We start from the raw sequence: 19,016 nt of genomic DNA, 5'->3' as shown, positions 1-19,016 counted from the left end.
AGTGCCCCCTGGTACCTAGTACGCGCTCCATCAGTGGTAGTTCTAATGAACCAACTAGCAGCCTATTCCAAGAAGTTTATCTTTTTAGTCTCATATTCTGGTGAGCGTGAAAGTACCTCAGGAGACTTGATATTGGGGATTCTCAGATTCCATCCTCCCAGAGTCCACATGGGTGGGTGTGAGACCAGGCCTGAGCATCTCGATTTAAACCTGTCTCCCCACCCCCACCTCCTGCGATTATGATGCAGGTAGTGCATGGAACAGACGTGAAAAATAATTCATAAGAATACTCACTACAGGTACAGGGATGGTGATTACAGGAGTTTTTGGTGGTGGTGATGGTTTTGGCAATGCACAAAAATCCTGGAATCAAACTAAATGTGACTGATATAACACACTGTAATAGCTCAGTTCACTGCAGTAGTACATAACCATTCAAAAGGATCCCCATGGAAAATAATGCAGCTTTATGGAAAAACACACCCCAAATAAAAGTTTTTTTAAAAAAAGGGTAAAGTGTTTTGTCATTTTAACTATTCTAAAAATGATATTTAAATGTGAATGGGGTTTCTGAGTTCCCACTATGGCTCAGTGGTAACAAACCTGAATAGTAGCCATGAGGACAGAGGTTCAATCCCTGGCCTCACTCAACGCATTAAGGATCCCGCATTGCTGTAAGCTGTGGTATAGGTCGCAGACATGGATCAGATCCCATGTCGCTGTGGCTGTGGTGTAGGCCGGAGGAGGCTACAGCTCTGATTCAACCCCTAGCCTGGGAAATTGCATATGCCGGGGATGTGGCCCTAAACAAACAAACAAACAAAAATGTTAATGGGGTTTGGACTAAGGGACTAAGCTGCTATAAAAGGCTTTGGGCTAAGGTGAAACGGTGTGTGCTCTTTCTGCAGAGCCTAACACAGTATAACTCTCACAAAGCTACAGATGGGGTCCAAAAAATTTAATCGCACAAAATGCAAAGCTTTGCTATGGCGAAATTAATGAGATGATGGAACAAGCTTGTTACTCCTTGGCCAGGGTTCTAGGCATTTGGGAGCCAATTGCTGGCTGCATTTTACCAATTTTGTGTTACCATGAGGTACAGCACTGGGAGGTCTGATGGCAGTATTTCTTACCACAAAGTAGCAAGGTGGCTGGTGACCGTGGTTTCTTAGCCATTTCAAAATCTGCTTTTAGGGGACTGCCTTTGTCTGGGAAGGGGAGTGAAACGGGTTTTGGGTAGAGCTGTGCTCATCAGCCCAGAGTTTCAAACTGCCCCCAAAGAAAAGGGGTGAAGGGCTCTGGGGAGGGTGTTGATCCCATTCGGCCCACATGCCTCTGTTCTGATTCGTGACAGAGTGGCTTAATCTTCGGTGTCCTCGGTGACCCCAAGACCGAAGCCAAAGAATCAGTTACTGCCTCTTTTTCTTGCTTGTTGTCTTACAGTCATCCTGGGATACACAAGGGCCAACCACGCACGTCCCCGAGGAAGAGGCAACCTTGTCCAGACACGTAAAGAGGCCCTTCCTCCACCCACAGGGCCCTCATCGGGCGCATGCTCAGTGCGCCTCTGCACTTCTTGGGTCATGAATCATACGCTCCAGCCTGTAGTTATGACTTTCGACCCTGCTGAGAAGAGGCTCAACTCATCACTGAGGGAGGAGAAGGGGAGGGTGGGGTGAGGTGGGGAAGGACAGTCCCATGGGGGCTACTGGACCAGCAGTGCGACCCTGTGGTCCGGGCCAAATCCCCTGTCACCTGCCCTTCCTCGACCTCAGCAACCTCCTCCAGAAAATAAGGGGTTGGAAGAGACACCAGGTGAGCTCTAAAAAGTGCCTCTCAGTACCAAATCCCTGCAACTGGCTCATCGTTTTCCACACGAGAGCAAGGCGGAGTCGTTTAAGTCAAAGTCACCCAATCATTTTTGACTTTCAGTCCTAAATTTACAACAGCAGGTAACTTCTTCTGCAAATGTTTGTGTGTATGTAACGGGCACAAAAGTTTCATGATCAAATATTATATCAATAGTAACACAATTCACATACCATAGAATTCACCATTTTAAAACACACAGTTCAGTGGTTTTTAGTGTAATTCAAAATTGCACAACCATCACCACTAAGCCCAAAACATTTTCTTCACCCCCCCCCCAGAAAAGCCTTACACCCAGTCGCCACTCCCTCTCCCACATCTCCTGGCAATGACGAATCTACTTTCTGTCTCCACAGATTTGCCTATTCCAGACTATTTTACATAAACAAAATCATATAATAAGTGGCCATTTAGGTCTTGGCTTCTTCCACTTGGTATGTTTTAACTAAGTGTGTTTTTCACTTGCCTGCTGGCCATTTTGATGTCCTCACTGGAAAAATGTCTACTTAGTTCTTCTGCCCAACTTTTTAACTAGACTGTTGGGTTGTTACTGCTTGCATGAGTTCTTTACATTTTTTAGATATTAACACCTTACTGACACACGGTTTGCAAAACTTTTCTCCAATTCAGTCAGCTGCCTTTTCATTTTGTTGTTTCTTTGGCTGTGTGTAAGGTTTTGAATTTAATGTAGTCCTGTCTGTTTCTCTTTGCTTTTGTGTGTGTATGTCTTTTTAGGGCTAGGCATATGGAGGTTCCTAGGCTAGGGGTCAAATTGGAGCTGTAGCCACCAGCCTACACCATAGCCACAGCAACACCAGATCCAAGCCATGTCTTCGACCTACACCATAGCTCACAGCAACACTGGATCCTTAACCCACTGGGCAAGGCCAGGGATCGAACCTGCGTCCCCATGGATGCTTGTCAGGTTCATTTCTGCTGAGCCACAATGGGAACTCCATGTTTATTTTTGCCTTGATGAATGAAGCACGTTTTATTTAACCATTCATCCATTGGAGTTTTGTACTGTTTCCATATTTTGGCTATTAGAAATACCCCTGCTGCAAACATCAGTGTACAAGGCTTTGTGCGGGCATATGTCTTCAATTCTCTTGGAGTAGAGTTGCTAGAACACATGGTAACTATTTGTTTAACATTTTGAGGAATTGCCCAACCATTTCCTAAAGTGCTTGCACTATTTTGCAATCCCACCAGGAGCAGAGGAGGGGTCTAATTTCTCCATATCCCTGTCAACACTTGTTACTGTCTGTCTTCCCTTTTAGCCTTCCTAGTGGGTGTGAAATGATACCTCATTATGGTTTTGACTTGCATTTCCTTAATGACCAATGACACTGAGCATCTTTTCATGTGCTTATTGGTCATTTATGTATCTTCTCTGGAGAAATGTCTATTTAGGAGGATTCTTACTGAGATGATGAAAAGGTTCTAAAATTAGGTTACGGTAATAGTTGCACAACCCTGCAAATATACTCAAAACCATTGAACTGTACACACTGAGTCTGTGAACTTCATAGTATTTAAATTATATCTCAAGAAAGCTGCTTAAAAATGTGAGTGTGTATAACACTCCTAGGGCAGGAGGGTGGGAGGCAGAGAGAAGAGACCTTTTAGAAGTGCAGATTCCAAGCAGCACTGCCCAGAGTGATGTGGTCGATCTGGGAGAGCCCAGGCACTTGAACGTACTCCCTAGGCAATTCCGACTCAGACCATCTGACCAAAGATCCACGTTGACAAGTATAGCTCAGTGTGCTTAGGGCCTCGATACAGAAGCGAGGCCACCACTGTTCTCGATAGGAACTCTTCTTGGAGGCCCCAAGGAAACAGGGAAAGGTCAATGTACATTAATATCATTTAAAATTTTTTTTTTTTTTTTTGCCTTTTCTAGGGCCGCTCCTACAGCATATGGAGGTTCCCAGGCTAGGGGTCGAATTGGAGCTGTAGCCACTGGCCTACACCACAGCTCACGGCAATGCTGGATCCTTAACCCACTAAGCGAGGCCAGGGATCGAACCTGCAACCACGTGGTTCCTAGTTGGATTCGTTAACCACTGAGCCATGACGGGAACTCCTAAAAAAAATATTAATACGCTTTTTATTTGAACTTTCTTATAAATAACTTGCCCCTCATTCTGTTCAGAGCACCCATGGGCAGAGGAAAGGAAAGATAAACAGCCTGAGATTGCTGTGCCCAGTGTGGGTACTACTGAGAGCACGGGGGGCCTACAGAGAGAGGCCTGAGGCTGATAAATGGATCTCACAGCTTCGGCCTTTGCAAAATAAACTCAAAATAGATTAAAGACCTAAATGTAAGACCGGTGACTATAAAACTTTTAGAGGAAAACATAGGCAGAACACCCTTGATGTTAAGTTGCTGCAATATTTTTTTGGATCCACCTCCTAGAGTAATGAAAAACAAAAATAAACAAATGGGACCTAATTAAACTTAGCTTTTGCACAGCAAAAGAAACCATAAACAAAAGTAAAAGACAACCCGGAGTTCCCAACATGGCTCAGTGGTTAACAAACCCAACAGGATCCACGAGGACAGGGGTTCGATCCCTGGCCTCACTCAGTGGGCTGAGGACCCAGCATTGCTGTGGTGTAGGTCACAGATGCAGCTTGGATCCCGCGTTGCTGTGGCTGTGGTGAAGGCAGGCAGCTACAGCTCCGATTCAACCCCCGGCCTGGGAATCTCCATATGCCACGAGTATGGCCCTAAAAAGACAAAAGCTCCCCCTCCCCCCAAAAAAGGTAAAAGACAACCTACATAAGGGTCTGAGAGAATGTTTGCAAACGAAGTGTCCAAAAAGGGATTAATCTCCAAAACATACAGATAGCTAGCTCATGCAGCTCAATTTCAAAAAAAAACCAATCTAATCAAAAATGAGCAGAAGACCTAAAGACATTTCTCCTAAGACAACATACAGATAGCCAGAAGCACATTCAAAGATGCTCCATCTCACTAATTATTAGAGAAATGAAAATCAAACCCACGATGAGGTACTACCTCACACCAGTCAGAATGGCCAGCATCAAAAAGTCTACAAACAAAAAATGCTGGAGAGGGTGTGGAGAAAAGCAACCCTCCTACACTGTTGGTAGGAATGTAAATTGGTACAACCACTATGGAAAACAGTATGGAGGTTCCTTTAAAAACTAGAAATAGAACCACCATATCATCCAGCAATCCCACTCCTGGGTATCTATCTGGAAAAAATCCAAACACGAAAAGATACACACACACCTCAAAGTCCAGAGCAGCACTATTTACAACAGCCAAGACATGGAAGCAACCTTAAGTGTCCACTGACAGAGGAATGGGTAATGAAGATGTGGTATGTACATACTATGGAATGACAGGCCACCACAAACACCAATGAAATAATGCCACGTGCAGCAACACGGATGGACCTAGAGATGATCACACTAAGTCAGACAGAGCAAGACAAATTCCCTATGATATCACTTATATGTGGAATCTTAAAAAAAGGATACAAATGAACTTATTTACCAAACAGAAAGAGGCTCATGACTTGGCAAACAAACTTATCATCACCAAGGGGGAAAGGTGGGGGGAGGATAAATGAGGCGTGTGGGATGAACATATAAACACTACTACATATAAAAGAGATAATCAACAAGGGCCTACTGCATAGCACAGGCACCTCTGCTAATATTCTGTAATAGCCTGTATGGAGAAAGACGCGGAAAAAGAATGGCTATATGTCCGTGTATAAGCGAATCACTGGGCTGCATACCTGAAACTAACACAACATTGTAAATCAACTATACTCCAACATAAAATAAACACGGCTGGCACTAGGGACTGGAGTGGGACTTCAGTAGACACTACGGCAAGGGGCAGCAGGGACCACAGAGGATCCAGCAAGTTCATCCGCGAGGGCTTATGAAGAACACTGTGTGTGTGTGTGTACACGTATATGTATAACACACACTCCTATCCATATATCTGTGTGTGTGTGTGTGTATAGGATACACATAAAAATATTCATACACAAAATATATGTATCACACATATGTACGTGCATATATACACATAAGCCGACATAGAATGTGAGTAAAACTATGACCCACTATCTATATATACTTATAGGGTGTGTACGTGTGTGAGCACACAAACAGCTAGTCTCCATTTTTCAAGCACTCTCAGTAATGAGGAGCGCTTACTCTTTCCAGATCAAAAAAAAAGGAGGCTTGGAGTTCCCGTCATGGCCCAGTGGAAACGAATCTGACCAGGAACCATGAGGTTGCGAGTTCGATCCCTGGCCTTGCTCAGTGGGTGAAGGATCTGGTGTTGCTGTGAGCTGAGGTGTAGGTCACAGATGCGGCTCGGATCTGGCGTTGCTGTGGCTCTGGTGTAGGCCGGCAGCTGTCGCTCGAATTGGACCCCTAGCCTGGGAACCTCCATGTGCCACGGGTGCAACCCTCAAAAGACCAAAAAAAAAAAAAAAAAAAGGCTCTGAGAAGTGTGTTGAATCCTTCTAGCTGCTTGGTCACCGGGGACAGAACTGGGAGAAGGACCTAGGGTTCTTGCCCCCCCCCCCACACTTTTAGCCCATCTTCACCTTCACGAGCCCATTCTCTCAGGCCACCGACGACTCCATACAATAACAAGAAATACTGCCTTTTTTTAAACTCGCATTTAAGTTTCCACCCGGGACATCAATGTGTCAGGATCAGGGGCAGCCCTGAGAAGGGAATTCTCACTCTGTGTGAGGTCAAGAGGCGGCCCAAGCCTTGAAAGGCAATTCCAAGGGCAGCCAGCTTCATCCCAACCCTGATCGTACTTACTTGAAGGCCATCCTCCTGATTTCTGCTTTCACTTCCTGTTGGGTTGAAAATGCATCCAAGGGGAACTCCAGCCGAGGAGTGGAACCGAACTGGACGGCTCCCACTCTGACCTGCAGTGGGAGACAGGGGGCCAGGGGCCGAGAGCGGGGTCGAGTCACAAACATCCCCAAGAGGAGATGAGAAGGGTTAATGAGAAAGGTTAATGACCCTGCCTCCTGCCCACTCACAAATACCAGTGGTGGTATTTCTTTCATCTCCCTAAGAGGAAGTTCCAAAGGCCAGAAGGAGAATCTGGAAGGAGACAGTCAAATCCGCCGGCTCTGCCCTGCCCTGCCCTGCCCTCCACAATTGGGCCTCTGTTCTGACAGCTCTCTGGACTGAGCTGTGAGCGCTTTTAGGGTCTCTGCTCACTTCCTGACTGCCTCCCAGAGGTAGGCGCTGTTTTAAGCACCTCGACCCGTTATTTCATTCCATCCACGGAGATGCTATTCATACCCACATCATTGCTAGAGAAATACAAAAATACCAAAAGGCAGAGGATATGTCTGGCCCAGAGCTAATAAGAAAGGGAGCCTGGCCATTGTCTGTGATTTTCACTAAGGCTCAGTTACAGTTATGAATTCTTTGAGGCCAGCACAGGCCTTCAGCAAAACCCCCAACCAGGGACATCACAGAAGCTAAACACAGCCACCATCATTGGTGGCTCATGGCTAATCGTAGCCACCATCCACCCATCCTTGGTTGAGGGAGCAGCCCTTCCAGGCCTGCTCCTGCCAAGCTAGGGGAAGGTTCAGACTTCCAGGCCACAGTCAGACTAGGGGGACAGGCAGCTCTCTAACTGGGAGACAAGCAATATTGGAGCTGCAGCAGAGGGAATGAGAACTGCTGGTGATTCCAGATTCTGCATCCTAATTCAGAGGGCCAGGTGAGAAAATCCAATGCCTTGCAAAACCAGAGAAGGGAAACTGAGTAAAGTCATTCTCTGGACCCTTAAGATGAGCCTGTGCCGGGAGTTCCCCCATGGCTCAGTGGGTTACCAACTGGACTAGTATCCACGAGGATGCAGATTCAATCTCTGGCCTCGCTCAGTGGGTTAAGGATCCGGAGTTGCTGTGAGCTGTGGTGTAGGTCACAGACGCAGCTCAGAAGCTGCGTCACTGTGGCTGGGGTGTAGGCTGGTGGCTGAAATTCCAATTTGACCCCTGGCCTTGGAACTTCCATATGCCACAGGTGTGGCCCTAAAGACCAAAAAAGAAAAAAAAAGAAAAAGAAAAAGAAAGAAAAAAAAGCATGTGTCAAGTAGAGACGAGTTCAAACATTTAAGTTTCATCTTGAGGGCCTAACCCCTATACCCAGTCACTGGCCCTCAAAACTTCTGGAGAAACTACGTTCTCAGTTACTATTCTCTGGCCAGGACTGCAAATGTGACAAGTGAGTCATATTTAAACAATGACTCTGACTTTTGCTTGCTCTGTGAATTCCTTCACTGCTGAGCCCTGAGCAGGCCTGGTGCTTGGGAGCCCAACAAAGCTCTTGGCCACACCAGACCGGCTGCACCTGCTCCCAGCGAGCACGGCCCATTGGACTTTCCTCCCACAGGAGGTTCTGAGGAGGAGCCATCGGGCATCTTAGGTAGGAAGAAACATAAGTCCTGGATGGGCATGTGGGGAAGATGGACACTGGAAAGCAGAGTAGTACAGAATTCCAAAAATGAGTTTCTGGAGTTCCTGTCATGGCTCAGTGGTTAACGAATCCAACTAGGAACCATGAGGTTGCGGGTTCGATCCCTGGCCTTGCTCAATGGGTTAAGGATCCGGCGTTGCCGTGAGCTGTGGTGTAGGTCGCAGACGTGGCTCGGATCTGGCGTTGCTGTGGCTGTGGCATAGGCTGGCAGCTGCAGCTCCCGATTAGACCTCTCCGTTGAAATTAGCATGTGATAAAGCACGCATCTCAAACCAGTAGGAAAAACATGGTCTAGTCAGAAAGAACAACAGGAGAGCCTCCCGCCAAAGAACAAAGGATAAACTGCAAATGGTTTCAAGATTTACATGTGAAAAATGTAACCATAAAAGCTCTAGAAGAAAAATTGGGAGAATACCTCTGTAACCTCAAAGTAGAAAAGTCCTTGCTATGACTTGCAATCCAGAAACTGTGAAGGAAAACTGATCAATCTGACCACAAGAAGAAATACTCTACAGGGTCAAACATACCATAATTCAACCAAAAAATGAAAACAAAAGGAAAAATTATTTGCAACTCATGTCAGAGACAGTTAATTTCCCAAACACATGAAGAGTGTCTAGGAATTGACATATAAAAGACCAACAATCCAATAGAAAAATGGGCAAAGGATATAAACAGAGATCAGAGAACAGGAAATATAAAAATGCGTCTTTAATAAGCAAAGATGCTTGACTGTGTCATGTTGAAATGCAGCAAAAAGCCAGATATGAAGTTTGCAGGGCGAAGCTAGTATTCTCAAACACTTCTGTAAGAACATAAATGTTTTAGCATCCATAGATGGTAATTTATCAATATTTACTGAAAATTACTATGGCATGGAACCACTGGGAGTTCATCCGACAACTATACTTCCCCATGTGTGAAATGATGTCTTTACAAGCTCACAATACATTTGTTATAGCAGATGCCCATCAGTATGGGGTTGGCTAATTAAACCTTGGTAAACTGCTACAATGGAACATTAATCAGCTATTAAAAACGATATATGGGAGCTCCTGTTGTAGCTTAGCAGTAATGAACCAGACTAGTATACATGAGGATATGGGTTCAATCCGTGGCCCTGCTCAGTGGGTCAAAGATCTGGCATTGCTGTGAGCTGTGGTGTGGGTGGCAGACACGGCTTAGATCCCACATTGCTGTGGTGGCCGTGGCAAAGGCTGGCAGCTGTAGCTCCGAGTTGACCCCTAGTCCAGGGAACTTCCATGTGCCATGGGTATGGCCCTAAAAAACAAACAAAAAAGGGCATATGCCTATATTAATACCTGTATTACCTATCTACCTAGAGATGGGAAGACTTTCAAGAGAACACGAAGAGAAAAAGGCAAGGGATAAAAGAGTGTGTATAAAAAGGGCAAAAATTAGACTATACATTCATACTGCTTGTATTTGCATGAAGGGATTCTGTAAGGATGCTCAGGAGAGCAGGTGTGGGGGCTGAACAAATGGATGGGAGGGAGACTTTTCACTGCCTTTTTTTTTTTTTTTTTAACCATGTGAATTAATGACTTTAAAAACGCCCTTGAGACCAACAGCTGGGTGTATTTACTTGAATTAAACAGGAAGGAGCCAACTTCAAAACAAAACAAGATGGAAAACAGCCTAAGTCAGTAGTTTAGGCATTTAATTTAATTGGCAGTTTAGGAACAAAATGGGTACCTTTTATCTTCAGTTTACTGTATGCTCAGAAGCAAGCCCGCCCAGATTTCTCACCACACTGTAATCACTCTGCCACAACCATGATATTAGAGCCAGGAAGTGCACTTCTCAGCTTAAGTGTCCAGAGGGAGACTTCAAACACCTTCAATCCACCTCAAGAGCAGAGCCTCCATAAAAAGCTTTCCTTTACAGCTACTTGAAAATTTCTTCCCGGCAAGTAAAATAAGGTGCAAATCAAATCCCTTGTGTATGGAGGTAACAAGACAATGACACGAAAATGCAGCAGCAAACCAGAAGACCTGAAGCCACAAGTCAGACTGAACCACCTGAAATCACCCGAATGCAAAAACCCTTTGCTAGCAATTCCAGCAAGTCTGAGCAGCTCGGAGGTGGAGGTGCTCATTTGCTCATGGAATAAACAACTCCTTTGCTCCACAAGCCTTGCTGCCAGAATGTTTTCTCAGGACGAGCCCAAGTATAACTCACACCAGACTCTGTCCTCTTAACACAGTGGATTCACTTGGCACCCTCATTCCCATGAAAATGACATCAAGTTCCTTCATATGGGAATGTCCAGGCCTCTCATTGTTTTGTCTTCTTGTTGTGGGCACTGTTGGTTTGCCAATATTTAACCTGAAAATGCCATATTCTAGATGTGGTTCGGCAACACTGAGATTAAATTCCCTGTGTTCTGGGGACCCATGGGTCAGAGTAGCTGCTCCCAAGAGCAGCACCCGAAGTTTTCTTGTCATGCTTTTCTCACCCTCTCTTTAAGGACGCTGAATTCCATCAGCAGCCCCCACTTCCATGTACACACACACACACACACACACACGCACGCACGCACGCACGCACGCACACCCATACCGCCACAGTGCCAGCTGTCCACGTGCTATGCGATTGTGACAGCAGAATGTGAAGCCCTGGGCTGAAAGACAAGAGCCCCAGTTCTTCCACAATTAACGCTCCTCTAAGACTGCTGCATGACCCTGGCAGTCACATGGCCTCTCTGAGTCTGTTTCTTCATCTGTAAAACATTCTCTAAGAATCTGTACAGCTCTTCGGGAGTTCCCGTCATGGCTCAGCAGTTAACGAATCTGACTAGGAACCATGGGGTTGTGGGTTCGATCCCTGGCCTTGCTCAGTGGGTGAAGGATCCAGTGTTGCCGTGAGCTGTAGTGTAGGTCACAGACGCGGCTTGGATCTGGCATTGCTGTGGCTCTGGCACAGGCTGGCAGCTACAGCTCCGACTGGACCCCTAGCCTGGGAACCTCCATATGCCGCGGGTGCGGCCCTAGAAAAGGACAAAAAAATCAAAAAATAAAAATGAAAAATAAAAAGAAATAATCTGTATGATTCTTCTCTTCCAACCTGCCATCTGCCAGGTGCTCCAGTCTACCCATTTCAGGACATCCTACATCCATGCCAAGGTCAACAGTGTTCGATCTTTTCCTCCATGAAAAAATTAGAAAAACTTCACAGGGAATCACTTCCTTTTAAAAGCAGGGCCCTTGGAGTTCCTATCATGGCTCAGTGGTTAATGAACCCACCTAGTATCCATGAGGATGTGGGTTTGATCCCTGGCCTTGCTCAGTAGGTTGGGGATCTGGCATTGCCATGAGCTGTGGTGTAGGTTGCAGATGGAGCTCAGATTCCACATTGCTGTGGCTGTGGTTTCAACTGGACTGCTAGCCTGGGAACCTCCATATGCCACGGGTGTGGCCCTGACAGACAAAAGACTATAAAAGCAGGGCCCTGTAAGGAGGAGGGTACAGATTCAGCAGTCCTTGGCCCCCAGCCTCTGAGGGGCTGCGATGGGCTGACTTTGTGGTTGGAACGTGTGGGCTCTACATGCTTAGACGGAATGATGTTGGCTCTGACCGTGCAAGACAGCCTGAGGTCTCGAACATGCTCACCCTCCCCAGGTGCTAGGCCATTCTGGAGAAAGTCTGGCCCTTGTTGAAAGCCACTTCTCCTCCTAAATCCGAGAGGTTTTTCTAGGATTAACCCAGCAACGTCATCTTGGAAAACCACTTCCTTATCTTGTATTGTGACCAGTCCCTAATTCAAGGAATTATAGTTTTCCAGACCAAAATACCCTTCTGAAATTCTTAGTGGACTTTTAAGTCAGTTCACATGGTTCAAGACCCATTAAAAAGTTTCTACTCATGAGCCTCCCCCTGGATTTGGGCCCCATGTGTTCAGTTCCTACCCCCTCCCCCTCAACGGGAAGCTACTGCTCTTAGCCTCTCACAGATCCCTCCGGGGTTTCTTCCCGTACATACGAGCGAATACAGAGACAGACCCTTTTCAGCTCCCTCTATTTTTGATAAAAAATAATATATTCCACATGCCGTCTATACCTAACTTTTTACACTCAATTTGTTTTGGTGTCTTTCCCCATCAGAGAATTTCCTCATTCACTTCCTGCACCTGCCCCGTGTTTCACGATATGAAGGCACCATAATGTATTTACCTGTCCCCTGTGAGCAGACATTTGGGTTGCCTGAAATCTTTTATGACTGCAAACAACACTGCAAGGAATAATTTGGTATGTGCACTATTTTGCACCTGTAGGGCTATCTATAGCATAAAGTACTGGGTCAAAGGGTCCAAGCCTTTGCAATTTTGATGGGCCCTGTTAAGAGTCTCCCCACAGAGAGGCTGTACATTCCCACCAGTACTGCATGAGAACACCAGTTTCCTACATACTTGCCAGTGGAGCACCACACAAAATTTCAGATTTTTGCTAATCCAGTTAAGTGGAAAATGGGATACATCAGCCGAAGATGTGCTATTACATTGAGTGAGATTGGGCATCTTTTCTTACATCAAAGGGGCACCTGTGTTTCATTTTCTGGGAACTGCCTGCGTTCACTGCCCGTTTTTCTACTGAGTTGTTCCAAAATGCCCCCTTTACCAACAAGAGCTGCAGCTAGCACACGCTACTGATATTTAAGACTTCTCATCTAGAACCAGGATGAACAAGATGAAGAGACCAGCTGGATTTATCAGGCAGGGGCTGTTCCTTTCAAGTGCACAGAGAAGGTAAGGAGCTGTGTTTCAGCTATGAAGACCCTAGCCGTTAGAGGAAGCTGTCGTTTTAATCTGCCAGCATGCTTTCCCCATCCCACTGTCATGCAAACACACCCTCTCTTTCTAGTGAGAAATCCAAGTGTTCCTCCCCAACCCCAAGGATGAGGACAAGCACACGACTCAGGTCTGCCTAGACAATCTTTTCCCTCTGACTCCTGTGATTGGTCAAGGGATTGTCATGTGACCTATATCTACCCAATCAGAGCTCTCCAGGGAAAGAAGTCCACTTTCTTTCTCGCAGAGTAACTAACTTGAAAGACGCTATAGGGCAACTTTGCTATGTAGGGAAAATCTGCCTGGGAAGGAAGCCAACAGAAGAAAGCAAAATAAGAGGAGAAAAGGAGAGGGACTGAGCTCCTGGATCCCATCGTGCCTAAAAACAGGATTCACCCCCTGGGTCTTCCTGCTTCCACAAGCCAGTTAATGCCCTCTTCTGCTTAAGATGAGATTTCTGTCACTTGCGACCAAAGACGCCCTAACACCAAGTCAAGAGACGTGCACTCACCCTTGCGGGGTCGACGTCCAGAGCCTCACAGACCGTGATGGCAAAGTGCTTGGACCTTTCAAAACTCCCTTTGCCGATGCTGTGAGAGCCATCTATCAGAAACAGGATGTCCACCGCTGCCGAGCACCACATCACTAGAGGAGGGTGGGACAGAAAGGGTGACAACCAGCTTCCCTGCAGTCTGGTCCCAAGAAGATCTTATTCCCAAAGCAGAGTGGAGGCGGAAACAATCTTGAGGTGGGCCAAGCGCCTCTTGTCATAATGGGAGATAAACACTGGAGAAATTCTGGGCCAGAGGCGGCCCTCCTGTGCAGTGAGGGGCACATACCTACCATGGGCATGAGGTTCATAGACAGGACTGTATATGAGCATCTGTGTAATAATGGGAGAGCCTAATTCGACAACACTAACTGAGCCATAGGAAAGGAAGGGGCTACCAGGCCAGTGACAGATACCCAAGAGCCGGGGTTCCTGCCCTTGGGGGTCATGATCGCGTCTGGGACACAGCCAGGCACCTTGGTACATGAGGCTGCATCACCTAAGAGTCTAAGAAATGATAACCAGCACTGACTGCTTCTTTCCTGTACACCAGGTGCTGCTTTAAATACTTTATACGTACTGATGTATTTCTTTCTCATAACCACCTTGAGATAGGTGATTTTTATCTTTCAACAGTTACACTGAGATATCATTCACATACCATATAAGTCACCCATTTAAAGTACACACTTCAATGGCTTTTAGTCTAGTCACTGATATAGTCTATCACTATTATGGTCAAATAGAGAACATTTTCTACCTCCTCAAAAGGAATCTCTGTACCCTTTAGGTGTCAGCTCCCTAGCCCCCCACCCCCACCCTAGGTAGATTTACAATTCGTGTTCCCATAGGCGACAATGAGCAGAGCGGGGCACAGGGAAATGCAGGAACTTTCCTGAAGCCAGGAGTCAAACCCAGGCTGTCTGGCTCCAGAGTCCAAGCTCTGTCATCCTGCCATGAAGATGCCAGAGAGCAGAAGTCAGAGAAGCACCAGGGAGAAGGTGCCACCCAGTAGCACCGGGTGGTGGTGGGGGTTCTCCAGGAGGGAAGGGACTGCAGGGCCTCTGAGAGGGCGGGCATGGCCTGAGCATGCGGAGGGATGCTGAGTGGGGAGGAGTGGAAGGAATATGGCAGCAGACGAGGCTGGCTGGGGAGACGGTGGTCACCTCACGGAAGACCTTGACCCACACGCCAAGAGACTTGGCGACAGGAATTTTCCTAGGGTTTCTACCCAGGAAAGGAACTCGGTCCGGCTCCTGTGTGGGGCAATGATACGGGCCACAGCACGAAAGGAGAGGCGTGGCGTGGCGTCCCCAGAGTAACACGGCATCCCGTGGATCCATCACACAGAGGCGGAAGTGGGTTGTTTGGAGGGTCGAGTAAAACGTGGACTTACTTTTGCTGGCGGCTGAAATCTTCCGCACGATCTCCTTGCTTACGTGGATTTCCTGAAGAGAGAGGGATGGGGGCGCTAGGAGAGAAAACCCCAGAAGCTGTCATTACGAGGTGGGGAGGGGAGGAGTCTTAGTCCCCACGTTATGTGACCAGAACAAGCAGGTAACAAGAAAGAAAGAGCAATGCAGAGAAGTTGAATGATAACATGTTTTCAAAATTACCAGAGAGATAACATAAATAAACCCTGTCACCCCACTTCTGTCAGGTATCTCTGATTTAAATTTGGGTATTTTGGAGTTCCCAGTGTGGCGCAGCAGTTAGCGAACCTGACTAGGAACCATGAGGTTGCGGGTTCAATCCCTGGCCTTGCTCAGTGGGTTAAGGATCCGGCGTTGCTGTGAGCTGGGGTGTAGGTCACAGGTATGGCTTGGATCCCACATTGCTGTGGCTCTGGTGTAGGCCAGCAGCTACAGCTCCAATTAGATCCCTAGCCTTGGAACCTCCATATGCCACGGGTGTGACCCTAAAAAGCAAAAGAAGTAAATAAATACATAAATAAATTTGGGTATCTTGAAGACAAAAATGAAAAGTTTTCATTTTTTACAGAGAGTATACAGAGAACCTGTGAGTCTGATGAGCTTCCTCCCAGGTTAGGCATAATAACATAATAACTGGGTGCCCCTCAGGGTGCAGCTCCCTGTCTTAAAAGTTAACCTCGGATGTGAATGGATGACTCATAGAAGAAATAGAATGCATAGAAAAGCACAAGGGAAATTTTTCCAACAGGTGGCAAAATAATTTAACTCAACTGGATACCCTTTTAAATATGAAATTTAGATAGTCGAGTTCTAAATCTAAATGCAACTCAGCCATCAAAAAGAACAAAATAATGCCATTTGCAGCAATATGGATGGACCCAGAGACTCTCATCCTGAGTGAAGTAAGTCAGAAAGAGAAAGACAAATACCACATGATATTACTTATACCTGGAATCTAATATATGGCACAAAGGAATCTTTCCACAGAAAAGAAAATCATGGACTTGGAGAAGAGACTTGTGGTTGCCAAAGGGGAAGGGGAGGGAGTGGGAGGGACTGGGAGCTTGGGGTAAATAGATGCAGAATGTTGCCTTCGGGATGGATTAGCAATGGGATCCTGCTGTGTAGCACTGGGAACTCTTGTCTAGTCAATTATCATGGAACACGTAATGTGAGGAAAAAGAATGTATACATGTAAGTGTAACTGGGTCACCATGCTGTACAGCAGCAAAAATATATATACAAAAAATGATTAAAAAAAAGTGCAACTGGAGAAAGGTTAAACCAGGAAAACCTTTTCCCATGGTGGCACTTTAAACTGGTACCACTCCTTTGGATAACAATCTGGCCAAATGAATTAAGAATCATAAAAATGCTCACATCCTTAGATAGACCCCATAGTATCACACCTAGGAGTTGATCCAAAGGAAAAACAATTTTAGAGAAGAGAAGGAGTTCCTCCTGTGGCGCAGCCGAAACAAGTCTGACTGGTATCCCTGAGGATGAGATCCCTGGCCTCACTCAGTGGGTCAGGGATCTGGCGTTGCCGTGAGCTGCGGTGCAGGTCTCAGGCGTGGCTTAGATCCCTGCAGTGCAGGGGCGTAGGCTGGCAGCTGTGGCTCCGATTCAACCCCTACCCTGGGAACTTTCATATGCTGCAGGTGTGGCCCTAAAAAGCAGGGGAAAAAAAGAGAGAGAGAAGAGAAAATGAGCACCAAGACACTCCCTCCAGTGTTGCTTCAGAGGAACACTGGTGATGACAAATACCCAAGAACACAGGGCACGAGTAATCACTGATACATTCAACCAGCTCAACTCATATGAACAAGGGCTAAAAAGTCAGGGTAGGAAGTTCATGGACGTATTTTTTTTTTCTCCTCTATGATTCCCAGTAAAATGGTAATAATGGCATGTGAGCAGTCAATAACATTTACAAAATAAATTTTGAGGGCAGGTTAACACGCCAGGAGTACTGAACAGCGAGCCAACCATGAAAGCCCTGAAGACAATGAGGTGCCCTTTGGAGGGATGATTGGAAAAGCCTGCTGTACGTGGTCAATATCAGAAGTGTACGTGCAGGTGCTTATAAACATCGGTGTCCGGCAGATAAGCACAGAGGGCACAAAGTGGGTGGGCAGAGCCCAGGGGCAGGCCAGGCCCGGGGGGGGGGCGGGCAGGAGAAGGAATGTGAGATGAGGGTGCTGCTGGGGAAAGAGGGAGAGGAGAGGGAGCCAGCTGGGGGCGGGGAAGGACTCGTACAATAGAAGGGAAGGTGGGCTCTGGGGCATTTGCCAGTGCCAGGAGAGAGAGCTGGAAGAAAAGGCCAAAAAAATAATGTCAAGTTCTGGTTCATTAGTTGGCTGCCCATCGGCTGGTCCCAGCTCCACCTTCTGTGGCTTCTGCCCATTCGCCAGTCCCCAGATAACAAACCAAACCAGTGTCTAGTTCTCCCCCGACCCTAACCTGGACTTTCCGCTCACCTAACATGCCCTTCCTTCAATCTCTACTTGCAGAGAAGATGCTTCTAGGCCGAAAATGCTGAACCAGCCATTAGCTCCACAGTCAAATGCTGTCAGACAAATACGTATCTTTCATGAGGTTGAAGAGTCGGCCACTGCCGTTTTGCCACCAGAGGCAGAAACAAGCCCTGAACTACAGCAGACAGAATTAAAGGGGAAAATTCCTCCCCTTCCATAAAAGACAACAGATGTTGGGACAGAGGCAGGGGTAACGCTTCCCCTTGCCAAAACCCCAAAACAACACGATAAACATGCCTTAATTCAGCAAATTGGTCTTCCAGAAAACGGAGGCTTTCTGCCTCACTGCATCCATATGTTATCAAAATCTTGCCAACTCGTGGGACCCCACTGCAGCCCATCCCACGATGCAGCGGTGCCCCCAGGAGCGCCCACTCCCCCGGAAGCTCCCCGAGGGCGGGAAGATTTCCACTTGTCCTTCCCAGAGCCCAGCCCAGCCCTCTGCACAATTTGACCAAATGAATCACAAAACTGCTCACATCCTTGACCCTGTTGTCAAAGCAGGGAGGCACTAAACTTTCCTGAACGAGCCCATGAAAGATTGGCAAAGGGCCCAGGAGCTGAGGAATCCCTAAGGTCCTATATGAAAATACTAAATGTCTTAGCTGCACATTCTCCAGGTGGCGACTAGCAGCCATCGTCCCTGCATGGGAGGGAGGAGGAGCTCCGAGAGCAGGGACAACTTACCACAGAGGTGACCTGGCTCTTTTAACTGTACCACGTGCTCAGCGTTATGGCAGATGCCAGGTGTTAGGGGAGCGGGTGCCTGGGTGACATCCCCACTGTGCCCCTGTGAAACTACCTCAGGACTCTGAGGAAATTACCATGGAAAAGGGAGCCACTGCATATGGAACTGCTGCTTCCTCTCCCAGCCAAGTCAGCCCACACTTCCGAGGACCACCTACCTGGGCTCCAGAACCTGAGTGTGCTGGGGGAATGGGTGGTGCTAAGAGCTGGCAGGACTGAGAATCACTCCTCTCCTTAAACCCTTTCATTGTACAGCTAAGAGAGCCAGGGCTTAGAGCGAGATCTCAGGGACACTCCTGTCTCCCCAGAGGAGCCCAGAGTCGGGCGGTGGCCGGCGGGGGGGGGGGGGGGGAGGTGGAGCAGCCTGGAAGGGAGGGGCTTGGGTGTTCATCCCAGCCCTGCTACTGATAGCTGTGTCACCCCAAGCAAGTCACACAGCCTCTCTGGGCTTCCCCTGAACAACCTAGGGATGGTCAGATCAAGTGCTCTATAAACCAGGCAGGCTACAAAGAACTGCTGGTGGAACAGAACCTCTCCTGTGCCTGGGCTTCCAGGGACCCC

General features: G+C 47.2%; 1 protein-coding gene across 43 annotated transcripts in view; it reads right to left on the bottom strand.

Moving 5' to 3' along the window:
• VWA2 (von Willebrand factor A domain containing 2) overlaps window positions 1–19,016 on the bottom strand; it is a 56,049-nt gene that overhangs the window by 26,788 nt on the left and 10,245 nt on the right. For 39 of the 43 annotated variants that reach the window (XM_084994451.1, XM_084994437.1, XM_084994450.1 and 36 more), the window contains 3 exons: window positions 15,135–15,209; window positions 13,700–13,833; window positions 6,700–6,809 (listed from right to left, as the gene is read on the bottom strand). In XM_084994451.1, the coding sequence (XP_084850577.1) occupies window positions 6,700–6,809; window positions 13,700–13,833; window positions 15,135–15,209 (319 nt within the window). The remainder of the gene's footprint in view (window positions 1–6,699; window positions 6,810–13,699; window positions 13,834–15,134; window positions 15,210–19,016) is intronic. The other 4 variants (XM_084994442.1, XM_084994443.1, XM_084994441.1 and 1 more) reach the window with 1 other exon arrangement.

The sequence above is a fragment of the Sus scrofa genome, chromosome 14, assembly GCF_054392235.1.
Source record: "Sus scrofa isolate SSC_HxYL_T2T_F1_AM1 chromosome 14, Sscrofa_HxYL_maternal_Yorkshire_Landrace_v2.0, whole genome shotgun sequence".
Lineage (NCBI taxonomy): Eukaryota > Metazoa > Chordata > Mammalia > Artiodactyla > Suidae > Sus > Sus scrofa.
Note: the sequence above shows the minus strand (reverse complement) of the source record. Positions and strands in the feature narration are given on the sequence as shown.